This window comes from Pteropus medius, unplaced genomic scaffold, assembly GCF_902729225.1.
Source record: "Pteropus medius unplaced genomic scaffold, Ma_sr-lr_union100, whole genome shotgun sequence".
Taxonomy (NCBI): Eukaryota; Metazoa; Chordata; class Mammalia; order Chiroptera; family Pteropodidae; genus Pteropus; species Pteropus medius.
In genome coordinates, this window is record NW_024356336.1 from 5,904,582 (window position 1) to 5,929,189 (window position 24,608).

The 24,608-nt window shown below is 44.0% G+C and overlaps 1 protein-coding gene, 1 long non-coding RNA gene and 1 pseudogene across 2 annotated transcripts in view; 2 read left to right on the top strand and 1 right to left on the bottom strand.

The window, feature by feature from the left end:
• The window catches only part of HORMAD2 (HORMA domain containing 2), a 101,170-nt gene extending 80,267 nt beyond the window's left edge, over window positions 1–20,903 (top strand). Inside the window, exon 11 of the mRNA XM_039862013.1 lies at window positions 20,849–20,903. Within this exon, the coding sequence (XP_039717947.1) occupies window positions 20,849–20,854 (6 nt within the window). The 3' untranslated portion in view covers window positions 20,855–20,903. The remainder of the gene's footprint in view (window positions 1–20,848) is intronic.
• Window positions 14,819–15,392, top strand: LOC120602002 (60S ribosomal protein L17-like; annotated as a pseudogene).
• Window positions 19,327–24,262, bottom strand: LOC120602003 (uncharacterized). Its single transcript, XR_005652617.1, has 3 exons — window positions 23,505–24,262; window positions 21,183–23,254; window positions 19,327–19,858 (listed from the first exon to the last, which is right to left on the bottom strand). It is a non-coding gene; the product is annotated as an uncharacterized LOC120602003 (long non-coding RNA).
• Between the last annotated feature and the right edge of the window lie 346 nt (window positions 24,263–24,608).

Genomic DNA, 24,608 nt, shown 5'->3' on the forward strand with positions numbered 1-24,608 from the left:
TTAGTTATGAGGTATTATCCGATACCCTTTTTACATCTTTTTAGGATGTAGAAGGAGGTCCTTTGTAGCAAAATTGACCCCGAACTTGTTTTTTCTGAAATCATAGGCCAGCCATGGCCATTGTAATTAACCAGGGTACTCTCTGTCTCCTGTAAGCAAGCTTTAAAGCTAAACAAGCAGACAGGGCCTGTGATGCAGTTTATGAAGGATCTCACTAATGGACCAATCATGGCTGTGGACACCTTAACCCTGCCATATGTCTGGCAAGTGGTAGATGCCCAGTAAATATTTGTTGAATTGAACAGATGACTTTGGCAGGGTTCTTATTATCTACTACATTTTATTTATTTATTTTTGATTAGGTAATATATTCACATGATTTAAAATTCAAAAGGAACAAAAGGCTATAGCAAAAAACATCCTTCCCACCCAGTCCCTAGCCACCCAGTTCCCCTCCCTGTAGATAACTAACATAACCACTTTCTCATATATCTTTCCAGAGCTATTTTAGGCATAAATAAGTAAACATACAGCAGGTCCTCGAATAATGTCATTCCATTCAACGTCATTTCATTATAACGTCAATGAGATGCTGTAGGAGCTTAACTCTTGTCAATATCAATTAGCCTATGATAAAATTGGTTTCATTATACCTCATTTCACTTCAGTTCCAAAAACCTATTGATGACATTAAGTGAAGACTTTCTTGACTAACATACGCACATTAGTTTCTTTCTCTCCTTTGAAAACCAATGGCAACATATACTGTACTCAGCATGTTTATGGAAGTGGCCCCAGAAGTGGAGGTGAGCATGTGTACTGTAAGGAGGAATTAGAGAGGAAGGAGCGCAGAGACAGAAAATCAACCAGGAGACTTTTGTTTTAACCCAGAAGCAAAGCAATTAGGGCCTGGACTAGTATATTAAAGGGGTTAATGAGGGAAAGAATTGTTTCAGTAGTTCTTTTTTTAAGCTTACACCAGGGTAACTGCCACCACAATCAAGATATAGAGCATTTCTGCCACCCCCAGAAGTTCCCTCATGTCTCTTTGTAGCCAATATTCCTTCCCGGGTCCACACACCCACTCCTCTGCTTTGTCAGTTTTTCAACTTTTATGTTTTAGGCTTATGTGGCACAGTGAGACTGCCAGTCAGCAGAGCTAATCATAGTATCAGTCAACATCAATGGCACTTGCTCTGTCTGGGACAGACACTCTTCTAAGCACCTACATATGCTCATTCATTTAATCCTCTCCACAACCAAATGAGGCAGATCTCAATCAGACAAGATATCTAAGATACAGAGATGTTAAATCACTTGCCCAAGTTTACACAGTTAGTAAATAGCAGAGCCAGAATTTTGAACCCAGAGTAATCTGCTTCCAGAGACCATATGTGAAAATAATCTAGAAAATATTCAGACTCCAGAAGAAAGACTTTATTACTATTTAACAAGATCAAGGGAGAAAAAAACCTTTAGTAGGTTAATGTAAAATGGATTTGTACAGCAGCTCTTAAGTGTGCCTTAAATGGTTGGTAGCTTTTTTTCATAGACGTTAGAGTTTAATTCCCTTGCCTTCAATGTACACACCAGCCACACTGCTTTCTACTAAGAAATTATAACATTTAGAACTGTCTTTTTATGTTAAAGAATTGGTGTGGTCAGGGTATTACTGAGAACGACAACTATCTCTGCCTATCTATGAGTCCCAGAATATGCATGTCATTCTGAAACCACAAGGAATGTGGTTAAGTCCTCTGGTCACATCTCTCAACAAAGATTTATCTGTTTCACTATGCCTCCAAAGAGCTTTTCTCCTGCACTAAGATGTTAATTCATAGTGATGTCTACTAATGGGCTTTCCCTAAAGAGGAGCCTATTAAAGGAATTAATTACATCGCAGGTTCAGAAACTTCCCGGCATAATGAAATGACTCCCCAACTGTAATAGTATGAGAAAGAAACTACTGAACTAATTTATAATGAGAGGAAAGTTAGCTAAGATAACTGCAGACCCTAGGAGAAACAGATAGTGAAAATGTTAGTAATAAAACCAGTTTTCACTCACTGATGGAGTTTTATTAAATATAAATCATATTTTCCCAAACATTTCAAGTTTATTACTACCAATTCTTATTTGAGGCCCATGTTTGCCATTTATTAATATTGCCAATTAACCTTAAAATGCAATTTTAATGAGTTTTTAATAAGAAAAAAGTTATCTCCAGTCAACATAGAATAAAAGAAAAAGGACTTAGGATGCATTAGGTGACATTCAAATTTGAGACAAGGTGGTAGAATGATCTTTTCTTGAAGTCTAGATTGGTTTCAATGTAGTGCTGCCTAAAGTCTGGGGAGTAGATTAGATGAATTTCTGGTCTTTTATTCCTCTGTATGGCCCATTTTCACACTGTACAAATTTCCAGAAATGACAGTAGCAGAAGAAAAAGATAATGGCAGAAGATTAACTGTAGTGCCAGGGATTGTGCTAGTTATTGGCAAACCACCAATTCATTGATTTATAGGTAGGCTGTGAAGAGTGATGCAGGCTAGTGTAATGTGGAGAATTTACTAAAAATGTATCAGTCGAAGTCTGGATATTAACTTTAATCTTGATTCTTCCTTTATTTCTGGACGAGTAGTTTATCTTCTCTTTTCCTCTCATTACCTGCAAAATGTGGATGGTGACCCACTTAGGGTTTCAAACAACCAAAATAGAAGCAGTGGGTGGCGGCAGTCTATCTTAAATTTGGCATGGTACTTGGAATCCCTCTGCCTGGGCCCTGGGATAGCTTGGAGGAGGCATGGAGAGCTCCCTTGAAGGGCCAGCCCATTCATCAGTGGTTCTAGAGAGAGCTGGAAACCTAGGAGCCAGGAGAGACCAGAAATTTCTCTGGCCCCCTCCTTTAGACATTGAGATTATTGTTTAGCAAAAGCCAGATTCATCTGAACCTGGACTAAGTTGTTAAGTGGTTAACAAGGTGAAACATGGGCTTCAGTCAGAATGAACTCAGCCTTAAGGATGGGGCTCAGGGGAAAGATTTTTTTTTTTTAATTAAGCAAACTCATTTATGATTACAGTATACATAGAAGAGCCATTTGAATGCTATAAACTCTTTAAGAGATTATGGTGATGACACACTATGTAAAGTGACTTTGAAAAGTTACAGAGGTTGCAAGATGATAAAACACCTTTCACTATTTTGCTGTTGCTTGGATTTTGTGTTTCTTAGAATGGACAAGCTACATAAAATCTAACCTAGTTCTAGCTAAAAGTCTAACAGTTCTAATGGAAACTGATAAAACAATTCTGTAACCAAAAAGACAAGTAACTTAAAACTGTCAAGTATCAGTATTATTGTAATATTCCTTTTATCAAAAACTTATAACTGAAATTGATAGGTAAGAATTTACAGTAAGTAGCAGTACTTGGAAACTTGTCAGTTAACGTTTCCCATTATAGAAGAACTTCTGCTGTAAGCTTTTTACCTCTCTAAAGTCAGAAAATTAAAAAAAAAACTTTCACAATTAGTTTCTAAGGAAATTATATAAAGGTCATGATACTAAGAGAAAAGCTTTAGGTTGTCATTGCCAATAGGACAGAGACTCCTAAAGAAAAAAAACAACCTTTTGCGGGGAGAGCGGGGTAGCGGTGTATATAAATAACAATCAAAATCTATTTTCCCTATATATTGCTTAAAAAGATAGTTAACTAAATCACTTTAAAGTGACTTCATTTCCTGCTATTCCCCCAACCTCCTCAAAATTGAGACTACAACAAATATTTGCATAGGTTTATTATTCACATTTAATCATGAATAATTCACTTTGTACAGACAGCTGGGTAAACAAGAGATTTGGAGTTTCCTTTTTCTAGAATATTTTTCCCTTGCCCGAAAGGAAACAACATCAATGTGGTTTTATATAATTTTCAGTGCCATCTTGTTCTCCCTCCCCCAGACACGAGGCACCCCACCTTTTGGACTTTTTTCTTTTTTCTTTTCTATTTCTTTCTTTCTGTCAGTTCTTGGGCTACACCTCACCAACACATTTTTATTATAAAATGACAGACGAGTTCGATCATTCAGTTCTTTAGTCTGCAACACGACATAAAATATGTTTATGGATTTGCTTTTATGTAGATACTCTCTTAATGTTGGGAAAAGATCCTCTGAACGCATTCTACCTCGTCATTTTATCCTTCATCTTCTCCTATCAGTCATTAACAATTTCACAATTATTTGACTATCTACCACAAAGCCGGTTCTCATTTCCCTCTTCTCCTCCCAGGCCTACGTGAGGAAGTAAAGCACGTATCACCGAACACAGGTTTACCCAGGGCATTTCAACCTGGGCAAGGGGGCATAATTTACCAAAGGTCAAGGATCCTTCCAGTTCTGTGAACGTCATGAATCAAATTGTGATAGTATAACTTGTGGTTTAGGAGAGAATTAGCCATAATTAGGCTATGACCAAATGAGGTGGGGGGAGGGAGGGGTGGTCATAGTATACCCTTGGGAAATTCCTGCTCTTTGTCATGACCTGGCAAATAACTTTAGGAATTTTAGCCACCCATCAAATGTCATACATGCACCCTAACTATATTAGTTGAGGGCAAACATAGGCATAAGGTTATATGTATCCTCTCTTCAGCAACACGTTTCATAAAATATGAATGTAATAGAAATATGACCAATAGCATTCCAGAGAAAATTAAACACAATTTGACTAAATTAAAATTTATTGTTTTCTTCATTTAACTTACACAGTGCTTACTATGTGCTAGATATTTTCCAAGCACTTTATGCATATTAACTCTTTCATTCTCATAACAACCCTATGAGATAGATATAATCCTTTCCTCATTTTACAGATGAGGAAAATGAGACAGAAAAATTAAGCGATTTGCTTAATGTCACCACAGGAAGTGGTAGAGCCAGAATTTGAACCAGGCAGCCTGGCTCCAAAGTCTGTACTTTCAACCACCACGCTCTACTATGAGTATAATACCTGCTTATGGTAGAAAGTTTGGGAAAAGAAGAAAAACATAAATCGAAAAAAAATTACCCATAATCTCGCCATCCATTTTAGTGTGTGTGTGTGTGTGTGTGTGCGCGCGCGCGTGTGCGCGCGTGCATACAATAGCATTTAATTTAGTGGAATCTCCCTCTCTTCCTCTTCCTCCTTCTTCCTCTCTATCTCTCTATTTCAGTTAGCTATATCTTGTGAATGTTCTCCCATGAAAAAATATTTATTTGATTAAACATTCAAACAATTTTCTTAGTCTACTTTGTAAATACCAGCCCAGCCACGTTTGAAAGCCCTTAGGATTGGTGGGGTGGGTGGGGGTTGCTGGTTTAGTAGATGCCTTATTTCCCAAGCTCAAGAGCTTCCCTGAAAATGAACTCAGCTTGATTTCTTTCAAGTGACCCCCAAAAAAGCATTTTAGCCTAAAAACATAGCGTGACTTTTTCCTTTAAAGCACTTCATGTCATGTCCACTTCATATTGTTCAGTTTTCTTAGGGGTGGGGCAAGAGGGTGAGTCTTGGTGCAAAGAAAAATGTAGGCTAATCAACAGGAAACCTAAGTCCTTAATACAGCACAGCGGCCTCTAATCATGTCCTGGCACGGTTGCTTTCTCTTTCTTTGGTAAGTATTGCAAAAAGAATAATAATAAATGTTTGGGGCGGGGGAGGGGGGAACCTTTATCTGGTTTAAAAAACTGTTGCTATATGCCAAGATATTGAAGAGCAGTCTGTGAAGCCAAGTCAGTAATGATCGTTGCCACGGACTGTGACAGCTTTTGGCCAAATCACGTGCCATCCCGTCAACAGCCAAGAGGTAAACAGCACAGATATGTGCAGACCTAACCTCAAAACCTCTTAGGAGCACAAGGAAATTGGCTTGAAAAGACATTTTCTCTTTTCCTCCTTGTTAATTGAATTTCCAGTTCTAATTAAAGAGGCAGAAACAAAACAACATTGAGAAAGGGAAAGTCAAAGAATGACTCCATCTCTGAGAAAATAAGTCATCAAGTCGTTAGAAACACCCCTGCATCGATCTCCACTCTTTCCTTGAGCTGTTTCACCTATTACAGGTGAGGAAGTGGAGAGGCGGGCCAAGGGCCAACCTTTACAAAGGGTGCTCTCTGGGAATTACTTTCATATGCACATAAATTTCCACAATAAGTACCTTCTGGAGTTTGCAATACAACTAAGCTGTTCTTTCAAGCTTCCTGTCCAATGTTCTAACTTGAGTTGTGCTACCAGAAAATCAGGTGTACTCAGTTGCTAAGTCAAATTGGCTTTTTTTTTTTAGAAACCAGAACTCACTAATATGAGCCCTTGAATCCAACCTCCTTTTTTTTTTCCTTAAAATTACCTTTTACCTGCAGTCACCAGTCCTAGGTTCCCTTGGAGCTGTTGCAGGCAAAAACTGTTTGAAATTTAAGATGCAATACCAGGCTGACAAATGATAAAATGAATTTTTTCTTTGACTGGAAAACTAAGGTCAAATTTGTTTTCTCTTTCTTTCTGTTGCAAGTATTTTAAAACTAGTTCTACTTCTTTCTGTCTGAGTCTTCTAGTCCTGGGGGAATGACAAGGCATTGGGACAGGGAACTAATCATTCTTCCAGCCAACAGCCTGTAGCTTTTCAGGGTCACCACTTCTCTCAAATTCCACAGAGATTCCTTGAAAGGAGGGGTCGAAGATCTGGGGAGGAGTGAATAGCTAGGACCAGACTAACAGTGGACCTCCAGAGGGGATTTGAGTAGATAATAACTGCGACTCAGGACAATACAGAACTCACCTTTTCGTAGGATTTACAAAGTACTTGTAAGGTATATCATTTCATTGAAGTTTGACAATTATCTTGTGAGGTGTGTAGTGACCATTGTCCACAGCCCAGAGAGGTTGTGTTGGTTGCCCCAGATCACACAGTTTATGTAGGACCTGGGTCCAAGTGCTGTGACATGTGCACTGAGGCCTTGCTCTCCCCTTACCCTTAGTCTCCCTCATCCACATCTTATCCAGCTCTAAGTAGCATCTTATACCACAGTCAAAGGCTGTCTTTCTCCAAGGCATACTGTTCAGTTAAGTGATTCTGTTAAATAGTCAGCGTTGATTTCAGTGTCCCTCTACCTCAAACTGAAGTCTCCTCTACTGGGTCCCCTGCTGCCTGCCATCCCCATAGGTCCCATTCTCCCAGAACTCCCTGAGGTACAATGACACCCAGGTCTGCTTTTCTGGATAATCATTCGTGCTTTGAACCTAGACCCTTTCTCCCACAATTAAATTCACTCTGTGCCCTATCTCTCTGAGTCCTATTAGGGGGCCAATTTGTTCTAAGAGACCAAAAGCTGTCAATGCATAATCTTCTAATACCCCAAACCCCTTGGGACCACTTACTAGCTGTGTGAATTTGGGTAAGCCCCCCTGAGCTTCACCTGTAAAATTAAGTTAATAATTCTTTACATGTGAGGATCACATTGTATGTTTTGGTAAAAGAAAAATTTAGTAGAATATTATAAAGTCCCAAGGAAGCTGTAGAATTATTGAATTTTTCACACTAAGGGAACCAGTATGTTTGATAGAACATTCTGGGAAATGAAGATGGGTAGTGATAGATGATTAATCTAAACTACAACATTATAGCATCCTAAATGTTCCAAGAGCAAAGACAAATCAAAATTCAGAGCTACGAGCAAAATATTCTCAAAAGTGTTTACTCACCTTTCAGAAGCATATTTAGATTTATAAAAGATTTCATGTAGGTCTTCTTTAACTACCTTTGTAGATTTAAAACGATTTAATTCCCATATAACTTTGGAAGAAGTCAATGTTATAAATGCAGTCCGCCTGCATTTAACTTCCCCCGAGTAGCATCAGAATCTGGCAGAGATGCTAATGCCACATCATACCATTTTGAGAGGAAAAAGTTAGCTCTATTAGATCATCCAGTCCAATTCCTCCCAAATGCAATTGAAAATGTTGTACCCTGTTGAGGAGGGGGCTCAGAAAGAAGTGATTCTGCCAGGGCCGGAACTCACTAGACCTGCCAGATCACTCACAAAAGGAGCCCCCTCTTCTCCCCAGCCTCCTGGGACCTGCCACCTCCTTCAGACCAGAGAGAAACTTTTCTTTATATCGAAATGCCAATGACTCTCATTATAAAAATGTCTCATTATAAAAACCCTCTCTGCTGCTTTCTGAGCTTTAATAAATCCTGGATTAGTATGAAAACCACCCAGGCACTGACTCTCCACATTTCCCAACGAGCTGTCTGGAGCTGGCTTCTTCCTCATGAGTAACTTCCCCAAATGTTGGGAGAATTGCCCAACACCATGAACTTACGACCACCAGATAAACTTCTCAGAGCATTGTCAGTCTTGAAAGCTAGCACTGATTTCACCCTCGTTTCTTTTTTGCTTTTTTCTTTCTTGCTCATGGCAATTCGTGCCCCCCCACCCCAATTTTTTTTTTTTTTTTTTTTTTGACTAAGAATGGAATTTGCGTTCCCAGCTCTGATCAAGAACTTAAAACGTAGATTTTTGGCCTGCTCTTAGCTTTGCTTTCTTATAACTTCTCCGTGATGGCACATTCTGAGGTCAGGAGGAAGCCTATTTTCCAGTTATTTCCATTCAGTGCTTCACTATCTTCAAACGTATCGTTCCCTATTTCTAAGAATTTGCAATGCTACAACTGTTCTAGAAAAGGGCCACATTAAAGTTTCCAATCTTAACATTCTCACTGGCTTTCACTTCATGTGAGCTCAGAGCCACTCTCACTGTTTCCAGTTTCTTTTCAAGCCTCCACTTTTCCCTCTCTCATTTCCTTATGCTCTTCTTTCCCTCTGGGGTGAGCCTCCAAGACACAAGCGCCTCAAGCCTTACGCTAGAGCATCTATCAGAGTTTTGGATAATATGAAACTTGCAGGGAAAAATAGATGTATCAGTTGATATATCAAAAAAAAAAGGTCATTTGGGGCTAGAATGATGGACGAAAACAAGCAGCTGAAATACAATAGGTATAAATGTGAAATATTGTATTTAGGGTCCAAAAAATCAACTTCTCAAGAAGCAGAGAAATACGTCTCAGCGACAGTTGATGTGAAAAGAGACCTGATGTTTTTAGCTTACCACAAATGACCTAACGGTGTGGTGTGCTTGGCAGAAAAGACTGTTTTTAGTAAGCATATAGTGTCCACATATTCTTTAATTCAACAAATCCTTAGTCCCCCAGTGTCAGGCACTGGGTTGAGCAGTGAACACACTGGAGAACAAGACAGGGAAAGACCGCGTCCTCATGCAGCCTGTACTTTACTAGGGGAAAGAAACAAACACCAAAAAAATCACTAAAACTTGTGACAGAAAGGGGCCTGGCGGGACACAAATGAAAGCTGGAAAGAGAGTGATGAGGGATCCGTTTTTCCTAGGGTGGTCAGGGCAGGCCTCTCTGAGCAGGCGACATTCAAGACAAGTAGGGAGGCAGAACATTTCAGGCAGGACAGGGTGTGCGTTGGCCCTGAGTATGGAGGGAGCTTGATGTGTTCCTGGAACTGAAAGACCAGTGAGGCTTGTCCATATTCATGCCCACCAATATACATTCTTCCGGTCTCCCAAAGTAATGGAGTACTACATTTCCCAGCCTCCCTTGTAGTTGAATATGGCCATGGGACTGAGTTTTCACTAGTGGGATGCTAACAAATGGTCGGTGTTTGGTGCTCGGCCGTTAAGAGATAAGCACACCCCCTCTCCACACTCTGTTATTTTCTTGCTGGCTGCATCCAGGACTTGGCAGCAACCCAGCTTGGATGTGAACATCCTATGAAATATTAGAGCTCCAGTTAGAAGGTACCTGGGTCCCTAAATGAGTACAGAGAGCAGGGGCCACGCACCTTGGACAATTGCTTGAGAAAAAAAAAAAAGATATATTCTTTAAGCCACTGAAATATTCTCACATCTCTTACCTAGTGTAATCATTATAGATACTAGCTCTACCAACTGGTCCACATTTAGAACATTGCATTTAGTTCAAAGGGTCATTTTTTTTTAAAGAGACATTGACAATTTGAAGCATGTCCAGGGAAAGATAAGGAAAATGACATTTAGCAATCTGAAAACAAAATCAATAAAAATTTATTAAAGACCCTGCAATTTAGGGTGGTGTGATGGCTGTCTTCAAGCACGGAGGAAGAGGAATGAAGCTGAATTGGAGAGGCTCCTATAGGATCTATGATGAGGCAGATTCTGATTTGACATAAGGGAGAAGTTTCTAATAATTAAGGGATCATTCAAAAAAGGCTAGATTGCTTTGAGTATCAGAGGCTTTACCACTTGTCCAGAGACCTGCTGCCTACTTGTAAGGTGACATTTATGGGAGATTGTGGCATTATTGGAGAGGTTCTAGTGAATTCTAGTGAAGTCTAGGATTTTAGGTAGGAGGGGTAGATAACGCGGGTTGAAGCCAGATCATGACAGGAATTGAATGTCGGTTTAGATTGAATCCTGGAGGCAGGGAGAATCTTAAGGTTTCTGAGTAGAGTAGCAACAGAAGAGGGAGAAATCCTGATTTTCACTGTCTGTGTTGGTCATCTGGTGCTTGCATTCTCTGAACCAGTAGCAATTTAAGGAAAGCCAAGAGTAAAGGATATTGGTTTTCATTATTTTATTCCTGGATAATCAAAAAAATATTTGGGGGCTAGCATTTTTGTTTTGAAACTTATCTTCCAAGATGAATAATTCTTTTAGTCCAAGGAACTCAAAGTACTTTACACTCTAGTCTCATTCAGGCTTGTCACATATCTAAGCTGCTATGTCAGGGACAAGACTGGTGAACCTCCTCTCTCAGATAAGAAGGACTTACAAAGAGGGCCAGTGATTTGTTCAAGGTCATAGTGAGTCAGTGGCAGGGCACACTCCTTGACTGAGGTCTCCCACACTGCCTCCAGCCCATAGTGAGGGTGTCCTCAATTAGGAATGTCTCCCACATACCGGAAACACCAACCTGAACCAACAGTCTTTCCAGACTTGGAGATTACCCAAGACTTTCCAAGTTCAACCAATTTCATTTTGCGTATGAGGAGAGTGAGACTTAGTGAAGTCACACAGGCCAAAGGCTTAGCTATGACTTGAACCCAGTTCCCAGGATTCTTTGTACTAGATCTTACCACCCCTCCTACCCGTGCAATGGTAGGCCCAGGAACACGCCACACATAATTACCTGGAATCAACTGGGCCATGAGCTCTACTGTCTGGAAATATAAAGGCTCATATTGGCTTTGGCCACCAAAGAAAGGAAACATGCTGCAGTCCCTGAAAACGCACAGCCGAGGGGGGCGGGGAGGATTGTTCGAGCCTTGTACTACAAAGTCAAAAGGGAAAACATGTGTTTCACATTTGTCTTGGGATGGGAAAGAAAAACTTTTCCTTTCACTTAATCTCAGTTTAAACAAACAGAGAGACTGCCCTTTTTGTAAACTCACTGAACGTCAAATATTGTTCACCGGCATGGCATCAGCTTACTAAGCCACTACACAGCCACTTTCCTCACGTAATGCCCTCAATTAGAAGGCACTTCAGCTTGAAGAGGGGCGACTGAAATAATACACATTTCCTCTGATGAATTGGACACGAGTCAGCCCATAGAGTCAGATTTCCAAATCTATAACCTCTAGTTTCAGCCAGAGACCGGAGGCAATACAACTTCAGTCATGACTCAGGATTTTGGGAGTGAAAGCAAGCACGTCAAGTGATGTAAGAAAATTCCCCCGTTCCCCCATCCCGCTGGTGTCCTCCTCCCTTGGGAATTCAATCTGAGAGCATTGAAGGGGAGGGGTTGCCTCGTCACCGGGTGCCCAGTTGCCCGGCACACCTCCTATCACTGTTGCAGTGGCCAGCGTCAGCGCTTGACAAAGGAAGTACTCAGTTACAATTACTTTCCTGTTGGCCTGTGTGCTCAGATAATTGCTCGGCGATGTGTGTGAGAACTTTATAAAGTAAACCAAGAAAGAGAAGGGCCAGGTCTGAGCTAAAGGGAAGTGTCAAGTGGGGGAGGCTAGTGATGCACGTCTACCTTTGAAGTCGCTTTGTTTGTGAAGAGTCTGCTGTGCTCTCTCTTAAGGAAACTCCGCTGGAATGAGGTTTCTGTGCATGTGGGGTTTTGGGCTATTGTTTTTGGCTCCAGATTTCACCTCAAGCCCCAGCTAGGACATGTATAAATCCCATAACAACAGCCTGACATGAAATTGCTCACCCTCTCATTGCATCAGGGGACTTTTACTCAGGCGGATTTTGAATGCCTCATTGTTTAATAGGACAGGAAGTTTACTCTGATGTAAATGAGGAATCTTTATTTTCTCCTCCTTACCTCCTTGGAAGATTTTTACAGAGGCCTGCCTTGTCATCCCTAGTCTAGCTCCTTCCATGAGAGCAGCTGCAGCTGCAGTATTGCCCAGGTTCCTTCTCAGAATATGGGTTTTCTTAGGACCAGAGTTTTAGACAGGCTGTTCCCTGGAGCTGATGCTGGGTGATAGGTTAAGGGCCACCCAGGGACAGGAAAGGGTTGGATCCAAAAAGGGTTAGATTCTCTCTTTTCAGTTTTTTCAATTCTAATCTGGATCTAGGTTTGTGTCTTACATACATACACACAGAGGTGAGCCTCATCCCCAAAACTTATGATGCTTTTTTTCTTGTGATACATCACATGGTGACCAGCTCACACTGGGAACATCGAGTTAGGACTCCGAAGTCTGAATGTGTATGACTATCCAGCCTCAGCAAGAAGATACTTGATTCAGAACTATAACCCTACCTTCGATTGGAGCAAATCCCTGAAAAGGATAGAAACTTCTAGAAAAACCCTTGTAGGCTGCCCCAATCTCATGACATACTCTTTAGGCAAACTCTTTTTAAAAGGCACAAAAAGAACCTGGTCTCAAAGAAAGAGAGAGTTCATAGATACTATAGATACTACTTTTAGTCAGAAGAAACCAGATAAAGATGATGAAGAGGTAAATGATAGAGACACCGACATTGTAGGATGAACAAGCCCACGTTTACTTGTTCTCTATCTCCAGAATATTTTTTCTGTACATCCGTGAAGACATCAATAATGAGTTAAAAAGAAAAAAAAAAAAGAAGAAAAGAAAAAGTCAAGCACTGTGCATAAGCTCTAGAGATTAGTGTTGAAATACCACTGCAATTTTCTGCTGTATACGGCTTCATCACCACGTCCGCAAGAGTCGCAATGACACCTGATAACATACATGCTAAAGATTTCTTTTTCCTTAAAATTGCAGTATTGACCAGGGTTTTTACATGTGTGTATGCATGTGTTTTCACTGGCACCGAGTCAAGTACAATCAAGCAAGAAGTAGCAACCTCACTCCTGGCCTCAGCTCTGTTCTCTGTTGTCAGACCTGCTTTCATATTAGAATCACCTGAAGAGCTTTAGGCACAACACACTGAGTGTCTCCCCCAGAGACTCTGATTTAATTGGGTTGTGCTGGGATCTGGGCACGGGTTTTTTTTTTAAATCTCCCCAGGTCATTATAATGTGTGTCCAGGGTCACCAACCACTGAATTTGGCCAGCCGCCTAATGTGGCCTCCCTCCACTGGCCTACAAGATCAGCCACACCCGCCAGCTCCTTGCACAACATCCCTCTCCTCTGACACTTCGCTCATCTCCCTGGTCCTAACTCTGGCTGCACTCTAGGCTTCAGCATCTGGGATCTGGTCTCCCTTGTGACCATCATCGTGGCAAAAAAATTTCTCCTAAAAATGCCCTCGAGTGTAACTATTCTAAGTTACTCCTTCACAGGCAATGACAATGACTATTTGTAATGCATTCAGTCATTCTCATGTAATTTGAGAAACACCAAGCTATGTTCAGTGGTACTTGACTGCCTGGCTGGACCCTTCCTCTGTGAGTCTGTGTCCCAGCTTTTCAAGAGGCCAGTGCAAATCCATCCTGTGCAAGCCACAAATAACTACATGTCATGAACCTTCAGGGCCCTGGGCCAGGCACAGAGCTTGGCACATCACAGATGCTCAGCAAACTTCTGATGAAATTGAAAATATTAAGTCTGCAAATTCAGGGTGCTTTCCCAGCCTAATTTGATTCTGAAAATTCAAACGACTGGATTGAGAAAAAGATGTCCCGGTGATTAGAAAACCCCCTCTCAGAGAACACAGCGAGTGGCAGAACTAGCCAAGGAAATGCAAAAGCTATCAGCAGATATGCATATGCACTTAACTCTCTCTGCTTTACATGTCATTGCAGAAATAGGACTCAGCTCAGGGGGCTTCCTTTCCACCGAGACAAGCAACTTAGTTGATGGGGTTATAAGCCAGGACCCTTCTGGGTGGGGATGACACTCCACATCATAGATTGTAAACGGGGATTTTCTTCAATCCGTGTAAGTGCCCAAGTGTCCCAAATTCTCAACGTTGCCATTTTGTCTTCTTTAGGCCCTGTCTCACCCATTGTATCTCATTTTGAGCTAATTTCTGGAAGGCGTTACTAGACGTTGAACCAGCATTTGTTGGCTTACGGCACTATTTTGTATCATACGCTTGCATGTTTTTAGTTAATTATATGTTCTCTGCCTGATCAGACAGACCTCTCCCAACCCCGCCTTGTCCCTCTTTTTCTAGAATTGTCTTTGCCATTTTCTCTCATTCATTAAATTTGGATTTTAAAAAAAAAATCAGTGAATCTCTGGGGTTTTGATTAGAATCATAATGACTCAACAGATTACTCTGGGACTAAAGAAATTTTCTAAATTGAATATAGGGAAGCTCTTCCCATCAGTGGCCTGAGGTGACCTCTGAAAATGGTTCACTATTCACTTGACCCAGAAAACCCCACAAAATCATGCAAATCAGGAGGTTCAAATCTTCATGTTCACTTTAAGAACACTCGTGAAACTGCCCAGGCCATCAAGGGTATGCATATCCTAAAAGCTACCAAGTATCTGAAGGATGTCACTTTACAGAAGCAATGTGTGCCATTCCGTCGTTACAATGGTGGAGTCGATAGGTGTACCCAGGTCAAACAGTGGGGCTGGACACAGAGTCGATAGCCTAAAAAGAGTGCTGAATTCTTGCTGCACATGTTTAAAAATGCAGAGAGTAATGCTGAACTTAAGGATTTAGATGTAGACTCTCTGGTCATTGAGCACGTCCAGGTGAACAAAGCTCCCAAGATGCGGCGCAGAGCTTACAGAGCTCATGGGTGGATTAACCCCTACATGAGCTCTCCCTGCCACACTGAGATGATCCTCACTGAAAATGAGCAGATTGTTCCTAAAACCAGAAAAGGAGGTTGCACAGAAGAAAAAGATATCCCAGAAAAAACTGAAGAAACAAAAACTTATGGCTCGGGAATAGATTGAGCATCAAATACATGCCAATAAAAGAAACAAACTAACAAACACACAAATAAACAAAGAAATAAATTTAATATAGAGAAGAGGCAAGAGAACTAAAATGTTAAATCAAACTACATTCAGCAACTTCAATATGCTGATCAGCCCTGCGGCCAGACCAAGAGGAAACCTACAGAGCAATGGCCTGAGTTCTGCTAACAAACCATTTACTCATACTGCGAAGGGAAAACAAGAAAACAGCATCTTGACCTACGCAAAATAAAATCATTCATTTCCTAAGACTAAAACCATGGGGAACCTAGGAGTCAAAGGCTGCGAATTGCCAGCAGGCCTTTCTCGAGACATACTCTTACCTTTTCTCCTTGCCTAATCTCGTCCTTTTACTCTTTATGCCCATGCCATCAAAGGAAAATAGATAAACAAAGTCTTTAAACTGTAATTTACAGACACTAAAGAATGGTATATAAACCGAATTCCTCGAACACTCAAACTCTCGGAGTCCCTCTCAGTGTCCTTATTCTGTCTTTCCGAGTGTCTTTACTTTGTCCCTCTCACTGTCTCTGTCTCTCTCTGTCTGTCCCTCTGAGACCCTCTTAGGCTCTCTCACTCTCTGCTTCTGAGAGGAGACCGTGCTGTCTATGGAACATTACCCCTTCTCCGATAAACTTTCCTTTTGACTCCGGTGTGCATTTGAATTTTTTCTTGCGCTCAGAGAACTCGTGCTCTCTCTCTCTCTCTCTCTCTCTCTCTCTCTCTCCCACCCCACTTTCCCTCTCTCACTCTCTGTACAGGCCCACTTGGGAGAAATTTGCCCTGTCCTGCATTAAATTGAATTTTTCCATTTAGCAACACCTATTTTATTTGAATTTCTTTTAAATGTTTCCAATAAAATTGTCTAGTGTTCTTTATCAGGATCCCACAGGTTTAAGGGAAGTGGTTTATGGCTTCAGGTGCTACTGTGAACGAGATGTCATAGTTAGGGTTCTCAGCTTACTGGCACACAGGAACGCCTTGACCTTGGTGTGTTTACCTTATGTCCAGTCATTTGTCTCAATATTTCTATTATCAATTCCGGTAGTTTTTAGCCGGTCCCTTTAAATTTTTTAAGAGTGAAACCATGGGGTTACAAAGAGTGATGTTTTGTATTGATGTACAAGGCAAGGGCAGTAGTGGTCCAGTGTATTAGTGTCCTGGGCCTGCCATCACAAAATACCACAACTGAACAGACCACATCTAGAATTTTGGGTTCAGTTCATGAACCATATTTCAAGATGTCCATTCAAAAAATTGTTCATATCTGTGTAACATGAGGAGTGGTTATGGGTACTACATTCCACTTGGATCCAGGAGGCATTTAGAGGAGTATAATGTCTACTTTCGCTTAGTTACAGGGCTTTCATGGTACAACTAATCTATGTTGCTCCAGAGGGTGGCACTCAGAGGGAAGCAAACTTTGGCTCAGTATAATTTGACTCAAAGATCCAAGGGATCTTTGGATTTAGGCCGTTTACCCAGGGCCGTCTGCCTCATCCTTCCCCCACCTGACAAATCCATACCAAAGCCTATTATGTGCCAGGGAGCAATACAATACCAGGCCGGCTGCTGGGACCGTGACAGGCTTCAGAGAGATACAGGCCCTCAGGAGGCTTACATTCTAGTGGCTCTGAAAGGGTCCAGGCGGGTGGGGTGAGCATGTTGCTTGACATTATGGAGAAGATTCTCTAAGGACCACTGTGCCCCTTGGAGCTAAGGAACGATGGACTTTATGCTCCCTGAGAGGTAAAATGTAAAGGAAAGTGGGAGCTTGGGGGTGGAATGAATTTAAGGAAAAATAAAAGTGGGTTAAATGAACACAGAGGGGCTTTCTCTGGAGGGACACATGCAGAAAAGCAGGCTCCCTTACACTATCGTGCATAGCTTACCCATGGAGAACTTTTATGTGCACAAGCCCGAGGCTTCACTCTCTTGCTTCCCATTACAGAGTTCTCAGCCTTACTCCACCCACCCTGAGGAACAGACACTCAACAAACAAACAGCCGAGACCCACTGTGGCTGCTGGGGCTGGAGCCACCTCAGTGGGGAAACCAGATTCCTCTCCCAATCTCAGCAGACAAAACAGCCTGGGTCCTAGTGCTTCCCTTCTGCCTGGGACACCCAGCCAGGGAAATATCAAAGTGAGAATCAGCTCTAAATCTTGTGTTTTCTGCAGAACAGAGCCCAGGGGTGGAAGGGAGAGGCCTCTGCTCTCAGTGGCTGCTCCTCCTTAATGAGCCAAAACAAAGCCCGTGCCAGGGAAGTTAATCTGCGCTGAGATAGGGGTAGCCACGCCCTGAGGTGGAGAGGGAGCACGCCCCGGGCACCGGGCACCGGGCACTGGGCACTGTGGGGCCCAGGAAGCTGGGTCTGCAGAATCCGCACACTGCCAAGGTAAACCTTCAACCGCGATGCCCAGCGAGGAGCAGGTCAAGTCCTCCAGGAAAAGAAACCCCTCTCTGCCTGAACGCTGCCCTTTGACCACATGAGAAGATAAATATACTTTTTAAAAAGATCTGCCCTCAGTGCTGGGAAACGCCTGGTACTCAACACGGAGGAGGTCTCTCTAAACAAAGAACCCATCTGGTCGTGATCACAGTGCTCCCGCCCCTTTCATCCATCTGTTCCCTTCTTCCTGACGCATGTGCACGCGTCCTCACATGTGCGCACGTGCATGCGCATGAGCACACATTCTCACACACATACTCATGTGTGCACTCCTGGGCACACACCAGTGTGCCTGCATTCACCCTGTTTCACCCTTCTATACATATATCCACACACGCCCTCACACAGGTATGCCCACACATACACACGAGTGTGCACACATCCACCCTCACACAAGGACACACATGTGCACCCTCATATACAAAGGTGTGTGCACACACATCCCCACATAAAGCACACATGTGCTCACACATGCACACACATATTCTCACTCATACGTGCATCCTCACACAAATATCCACACATGAACACTCTGTGCACACACATTCATCAACAAGCACAGACCCTCAGTCCTCATGCATGTATGCACACATGTACGTGCACATGAAAAAATAAATACATTTTAAAAAAATAACTGTTATAGGTGTTGAGAAGCTCTTGGTACTCAATACCAAGAGAGTCTCTCTAAACAGAGAATCCTCACATACAAGCACACACGTCCTTACATATAAGTGCACCTTCACATACAAACACACAGGTGAGTACGTATTCTCATATCACAACATGTCATCACATACACATGCACACATAGGTTTACATGCTTATGGACATCCTCAAACACAAACACACACACATCCTTACATAGACATGCATCCTCACACCCCCATACATGGATGCACACTCCTCACACACGCGCATCCCTTTTTTGCTGATACTTCTCCAAGAGTTGGTGTGACTCCTCCTTGATGAGGCTAGGCCAGTGACTTGCTTACCAGGCCAAGTTTCAGTTTGAAGTTTATGGCTTAGGTCCCAGGTTGGTAGACGGCTGGTAGCAAAAGCCCAGAGCCTAGGCCATGCATAGGCTATGTAGGCATATTCCCGACATCCATCTGTCATGGAAAGAGCTGGGCCTTTGGAGTTGGGCCAAGTCAAGCCAAAATGATTCTCTCAGTAGCTTCATGACCTTGGACAAGTTACCTGGCATTTCTGAGTCTTTGTTTCTCATCCAAAAAAAAAAAAAAAAATGGGGGCTAATATCACCTACTTCCTGGGGTTAGGAAGATCGAGATGACACAGGTGAAGTGGCCATGCAGAGCTCCTACAGTATTCAGGAGAGAACTTGTTCTATTTTGCTGGCCTGGGTTACCAGAACTCCCTATTTCCCAGGACCTCAGCCGTGTGCAGGATGGAACAACTGAAATCTGAGTGTGAAATATTAAAGGCAGCTCATGTCGTTACTGGTAAAAGGAGCATTTTATAAGGTGTTCAGCTGTCCTGACCCTCCCTCCCTTCGTGATTGACTGGCCAAAACATTTCCAGGGATCTTCTGAGAAAGAGACTGGTCGGGGGATTTTGAAGGTGATGAGAAAGATGTAGGTTTTTTGTTTTTTTTTGTCTATAAAGCTACGACGCCCAGTTGGAGAAAAGCAAAGGAAAGAGAAGCTATAGGAAAGGAGATCCAACGAAACAGAACCTGAAAGGACTCCGTGAGCTGCTGCCTGAAACATCTGGAAATACGCTAATGTGCATGAAGGAAAGAACACGGCGCCAAGCCATCTCTTGGCACGAGCTCTGAGAGCCGCCTGAGGGGGCTGGAGCAGACACTGGGACTTTTCCTTTAAGTTATTGCATCTTCCTTCTGAAGCCAGCCTGGCGTGGCAGCTGAAACATGAAAACATGGTCTGAATTCTCTTCCCACCAAATGCCGCTGGGCCTTGGTTTCTTAGTAAGGTCAGCAGTACAGCGAAGATGAGCAAACGCATATTTCTGCAGAAAAAAAATAGATATCGTGAGTGCCAGACACCATGCTGAATTCTGCACATACATCTTCTAGCTTAATCCTTACAACAGCTCTGGAGGTGGCAACTGGTATGCCCAATTTACAGATAGTGTCACTGCTCAGAGAGGGTGTGAGCCTCGCCTAACGTCACAGAGCCAGCAAAGGAACGGGGTGAAGATTTGAACCCAAAGCCAATTGTCTCCCAACCCCTGTGCTCTCCTGCTGAAGAGGAACAAGTGTTCAGCTGCTCAGCTCTCCCCCACACTCAGAACCTTCTGGGACAGAACTGCCGGAAATGAATGACCTCAGCCAGCCTCCTCCTTTCACAGACACCGGGGAAAGTGAAGAAGGCCAGAGACTGGCCCAAGGTCACGTCGTGCCTTGTGTCCCATCCTCATTCCCGGACTTCACTCTCCCCGACATCCCCCGGACAGAGCTAGGGAAAAACCTCTAGAGATATCCCCAGGGGGAACAGCTGGAAGGCAGGGCTAAGCCAGGGACTCTAGTGATGCAGTGATGAGGTGATGACGACAGGACTGTATTTCCCCCTTTTGAGAAATTCTCTGGCATCAGATGAGTCTTGAGGGGAGGTAAGAGGAATTTGGCAGGGATGTGGTTACAAGCCATCTGGAAGGCAATGTGAGGACCAGAAAAGCTGCTGCCTGTTCAGTGTGGTGTCATTCTAAGTGTGGTCACAGGAGGCTCAGCTGTGACAGGGGACATTCAGAGAGAGCATGGCTCTACCCAGAATCCCAAAGCAAGGCAGTGACATCTTACCACGCCATTTTTCAGCCTTTGTCCTGTGGGTCTGAGCAAGAGCTCGTTACACACTCGTCTGCCCACCCGGAAGAGTGTTTCACGTCATTGCATCAAAAGGGTGACATTCTAGCACAAGTCATCATTGTTAAGCAACTCCCGTGTCCTAGGGATTGTGCTCATATCTTACCCACATTCTCTTGCTTCATCCACCCCACTAGGCATGAAGTCGGAACCATTATCCACCCCCGTTTCCACTTGAAGACACTGAAGCCCAGAGAGGTTTGATGAGGTTGCGAAGGTGATAAGGATGGAGCCAGAACTCAAATCAGGGCATCTGAGATCCAGGACCCAGGCTCCCTACCCACGACACCATAATGCATCTGTCACCACTTCCTGGCACCTCGGGTGACACCTGAGCATCACTCAAGCAGAGACAGCCAGAATCCTAGCTATCACCCCTCCCCCGCCCCACTTTCCCCTCTGAATTGAGGACCTGGACAGAGGCAGAGCTCCAGGAGATTCTACCCATCCCCTCGTCTTGGCCTTGCTCACCCACGGATGAGTCAGCTGGAATTTTTGGACATCCTGGGCTCACAGCCCTGGTACCAGGAGCTGTCAGGAGGCAGGAATGCATGGAATGCTGCTCCCTGCACTTCCCCCAACCCTGGCCAAGTCCACGGAGAGGTTGGGAAGGTGAATGACACAATGTTTGTCAAGGGTTTGGGACGACAGGTGCACATGAAGATGAGGACAAAGACCGATTCTTTTCTCAGGTCTGCCGGCACAGTTTCATATCCCTCCCACGCACGTCCGCGTTCCAGACCCAGATGCTCCAGTGAAAGGCTCCAGTAAAGGGCAAGAAACCACTGATTAGGAAGGAAGAAGAAACAAATGTCTTGGGTTCTTAAAAGGTGGAATGTTCGACCTCTTTTCCCAGCTTTGACTCAGCCTTGCGACTCCACCATCCTGAAACACAACTTCAATTTTTTTCCCTCATCTGCTCAAATATCTTTGCACACGCCACATGGACTTTTCCAGCACCTTCTCTGTGCGGGGCTCTGTCCGGGCACTGGGTGGACATTGTTTACTAGGCAGCAACATTCTTTCCCTCTTCAGGCTTTCCTTCTAGAGGGGGCTTCAGATAACAAACAAATTCAATCAAGGTGATGATGGAGACAAACCAGGTCTGGGATGGAAATGGGTGGAAGTTACTTTAAAACAAAATCTCTCAGAGCTAGCTGTGTGCCGCTTAAATGTGTCACCTGCTCATGTCATTCCCTCGTCCGTCCCAGTTCCCTTTCCTCCCACCTTTCCAAGGGGCAGCAGGATGTGCCACTCTGCCACCTTGAGCCCTTCTTTACGCGCTTGCTGCTTTGCCCATGGATACTGGCTCACCTCTCATCTCCTTTCCTGGCTCACGGGCCCCTCGGGGGCAAGAAGCATAGTTATCTCACACACCAGCACTTTGTGGGAATTCCCTCTGGTACACGTGCCCCAGAACCTTTTATCTTGGCCCCAGCCACTGGAGAGACACATACTAAATACTTCTTTAGTGAATGGGCAACCCCAGGCTCCAGCTGTGGAAGGTCAGGAGGATGTGGGGGTCAATACAAAAAAAAACCGTATGTAGGAAATGCTTAGTGTTGGGAGCCAGCCTGGAGCCTCAGGGATTCAGAGGGTCCACAACACATACATGCCATCAAGGAAGAAAGAAAGATCGAAGGTAAAAACTGTTCGATCAGCCCCTCTTCCGGAAGTTGGGCCCACAGATCTTGCCTTGATTACCTATCGAAATGAGCAAACGCCAGAATTCACCCAAGGCCTTGCTGACGCAGGGCATTGGAGGGAGAGAAACCGCTGGGCTGATTATCTTGGCTTTATCCGCCACATCTGTTTCAGCTCAGCATCTCTGCTTTTCATCTTTAAAGAGATGGTGCAGTGTTAGAGAATCTTAGAGACAAAAAGGGCCTGAAAAGACCTCACGTCTTACCCTCCTCCCTTTGTAGATAAGAACCGTGTCACCCGGAGAGACTGTGACTCACCCACGGCCACACGGCTGGTGGGAGGCCCAACTGGGACCTCACCATAGCTCTTGCCTCCCAGGCAGGAGCTTTTCCCGGTTTTCCAAGCTGCCTCTCGGATCCTGCCAAGTCGTTCCCACATTCCCCTCCAGTAGGCCTCATTAGCAAGAGAAGCTGGCAATGGCCCTTTCTCCCTTCCCATCACCTCACAAAAAAAGAGAAGTGATTCCATTCCAGAACCAAACAGGGATAGTTTTTCTCATCATCTGATGTCTTGTACTGTCTGTCTATGCCAGGCTCCCCTCTAGGAATGCAGCTCCCAGCCCTCACATAGTTTATAAAAGAATGTCATTCACCCTCCCATCAACTCTGAGAACAAGAGGCCATTTCTCAGCTGGTGAATCAAGCCACCATGAGGGCCAAGACATCATAAGGACTCAGCTTATCTCTTACCAGCCGCACACTCCTCAGCCAAGGCCTCCTGTTGGAGAGCAGGTGATCCCCGAGGCATCGCCAACACCACATCCTGAGCCCCTCTGTTGGGACTGTCACCTCCACCAAGAATGAGTTGAGAGTCTCTCTGGAAGATGCTTCACATCCATTCTGGAAATGAGGGATTATCATTCCCACCCCCATTCCATTTTTTTTTTTTTTTAACAGATAAAGAGAGACTCAGAGAGGTTAAGTTACCTGCCTATGGTTACCCAGCAAGTAAGTGGCAGAGTCAGAATTTGAACTCAGGCCTGACTCCAAAGCCCATCTCTTTCCACAACGTCTCTCTATGTGCCTTGAAGGAATTAGGGCACCTTAAGATGCCCCTGCACACATGATCAGAAATAGTTCGCCTGCCCACCTGCTCAAGTGCCTGAAATCCCCACATTGGAGTCTTCTCCCGGTGACCCCCAGCCTTAATGGGAAAGGCCAGGGATGGGCAGGAGGAGGGTTTACAAGAAGCCCCTCAGTGGAGATTCGATTATGGCAGGACCCACTTAAGGCTTGACCAGACCCAAAGGTGAGGGCTTGGGAGAGCTTGGGGTTGACAGGAGGAAGAGAAGAGGGAAGGGAAATTGGCCCTGGAGAGGGCTGACAAGCAGGGCCCAGAGGCTGGATGGGACAGGGCATGAGGGCAGCACCAAGGGCCAGGGAGAGCCTCCCTCAAAATCCCACAGGGCCAGCTCCAGGCCAGGGATGGGTTTTGGGGTGGAAGGGCCCAGCGTGACTGGGAGGCATTAGTCAGCAGTGGAAGTTTATGAAAGGAGGGATTGTCTGGAGCCTCTTTACTCAGCGGGCCGATTGGGTCGTCCCCAGAGCCTGGGAGCAGGGCCCGTATCAGAAGGCGACTGGGAACTCCATACCGCTCACTGCCCAGGTTGAATGGCTGGGGCATCAGGGGCCAAGCGTGGGGGCCCTGCCTGGCCTCATGGCCTGTGAGTCACAGCCCTTGGCTGGTAGGCTGAGTGTCTTCATTGTCCACTTGGCCATGCGACAGGAGGCCTAACTCCCTCCTCTCATGATAGAAGAAGCCCGGGGCTGATTCACGGGGTGCCTGTCCCCAAGTTGTCACTCACTGACCTGCTGCCCCCTCTCCGAAGTTCACAGAGTTGAAGTCACTCCTGGAAGACCCCTGGCATTCGCCCACCCGTTCTTTCTTCAGTCATTCACACAGTCATTCTATTTGGGTTTTTTTTTTCAATCTGTATTTTTTGCCAATCGCAAAAGTAATCTATTGAATACTATTCAGCCTTAAAAAGAATACAATTCTGACGTATGGTACAATGTGGATGAACCTCGAAGACACTATGCTAGGTGAAATAAGCCAGTCACAAAAGGACAAGTACTGTATGGGTCCATCTACATGAGATATCTAGAAAAGCTAAAATCATAGGGACAGAAAGTAGAATAGAGGTTTTCAGGGGCTGGAGGGAGGATGCATGGGGAGTTAGTGCAGAATTTGAGT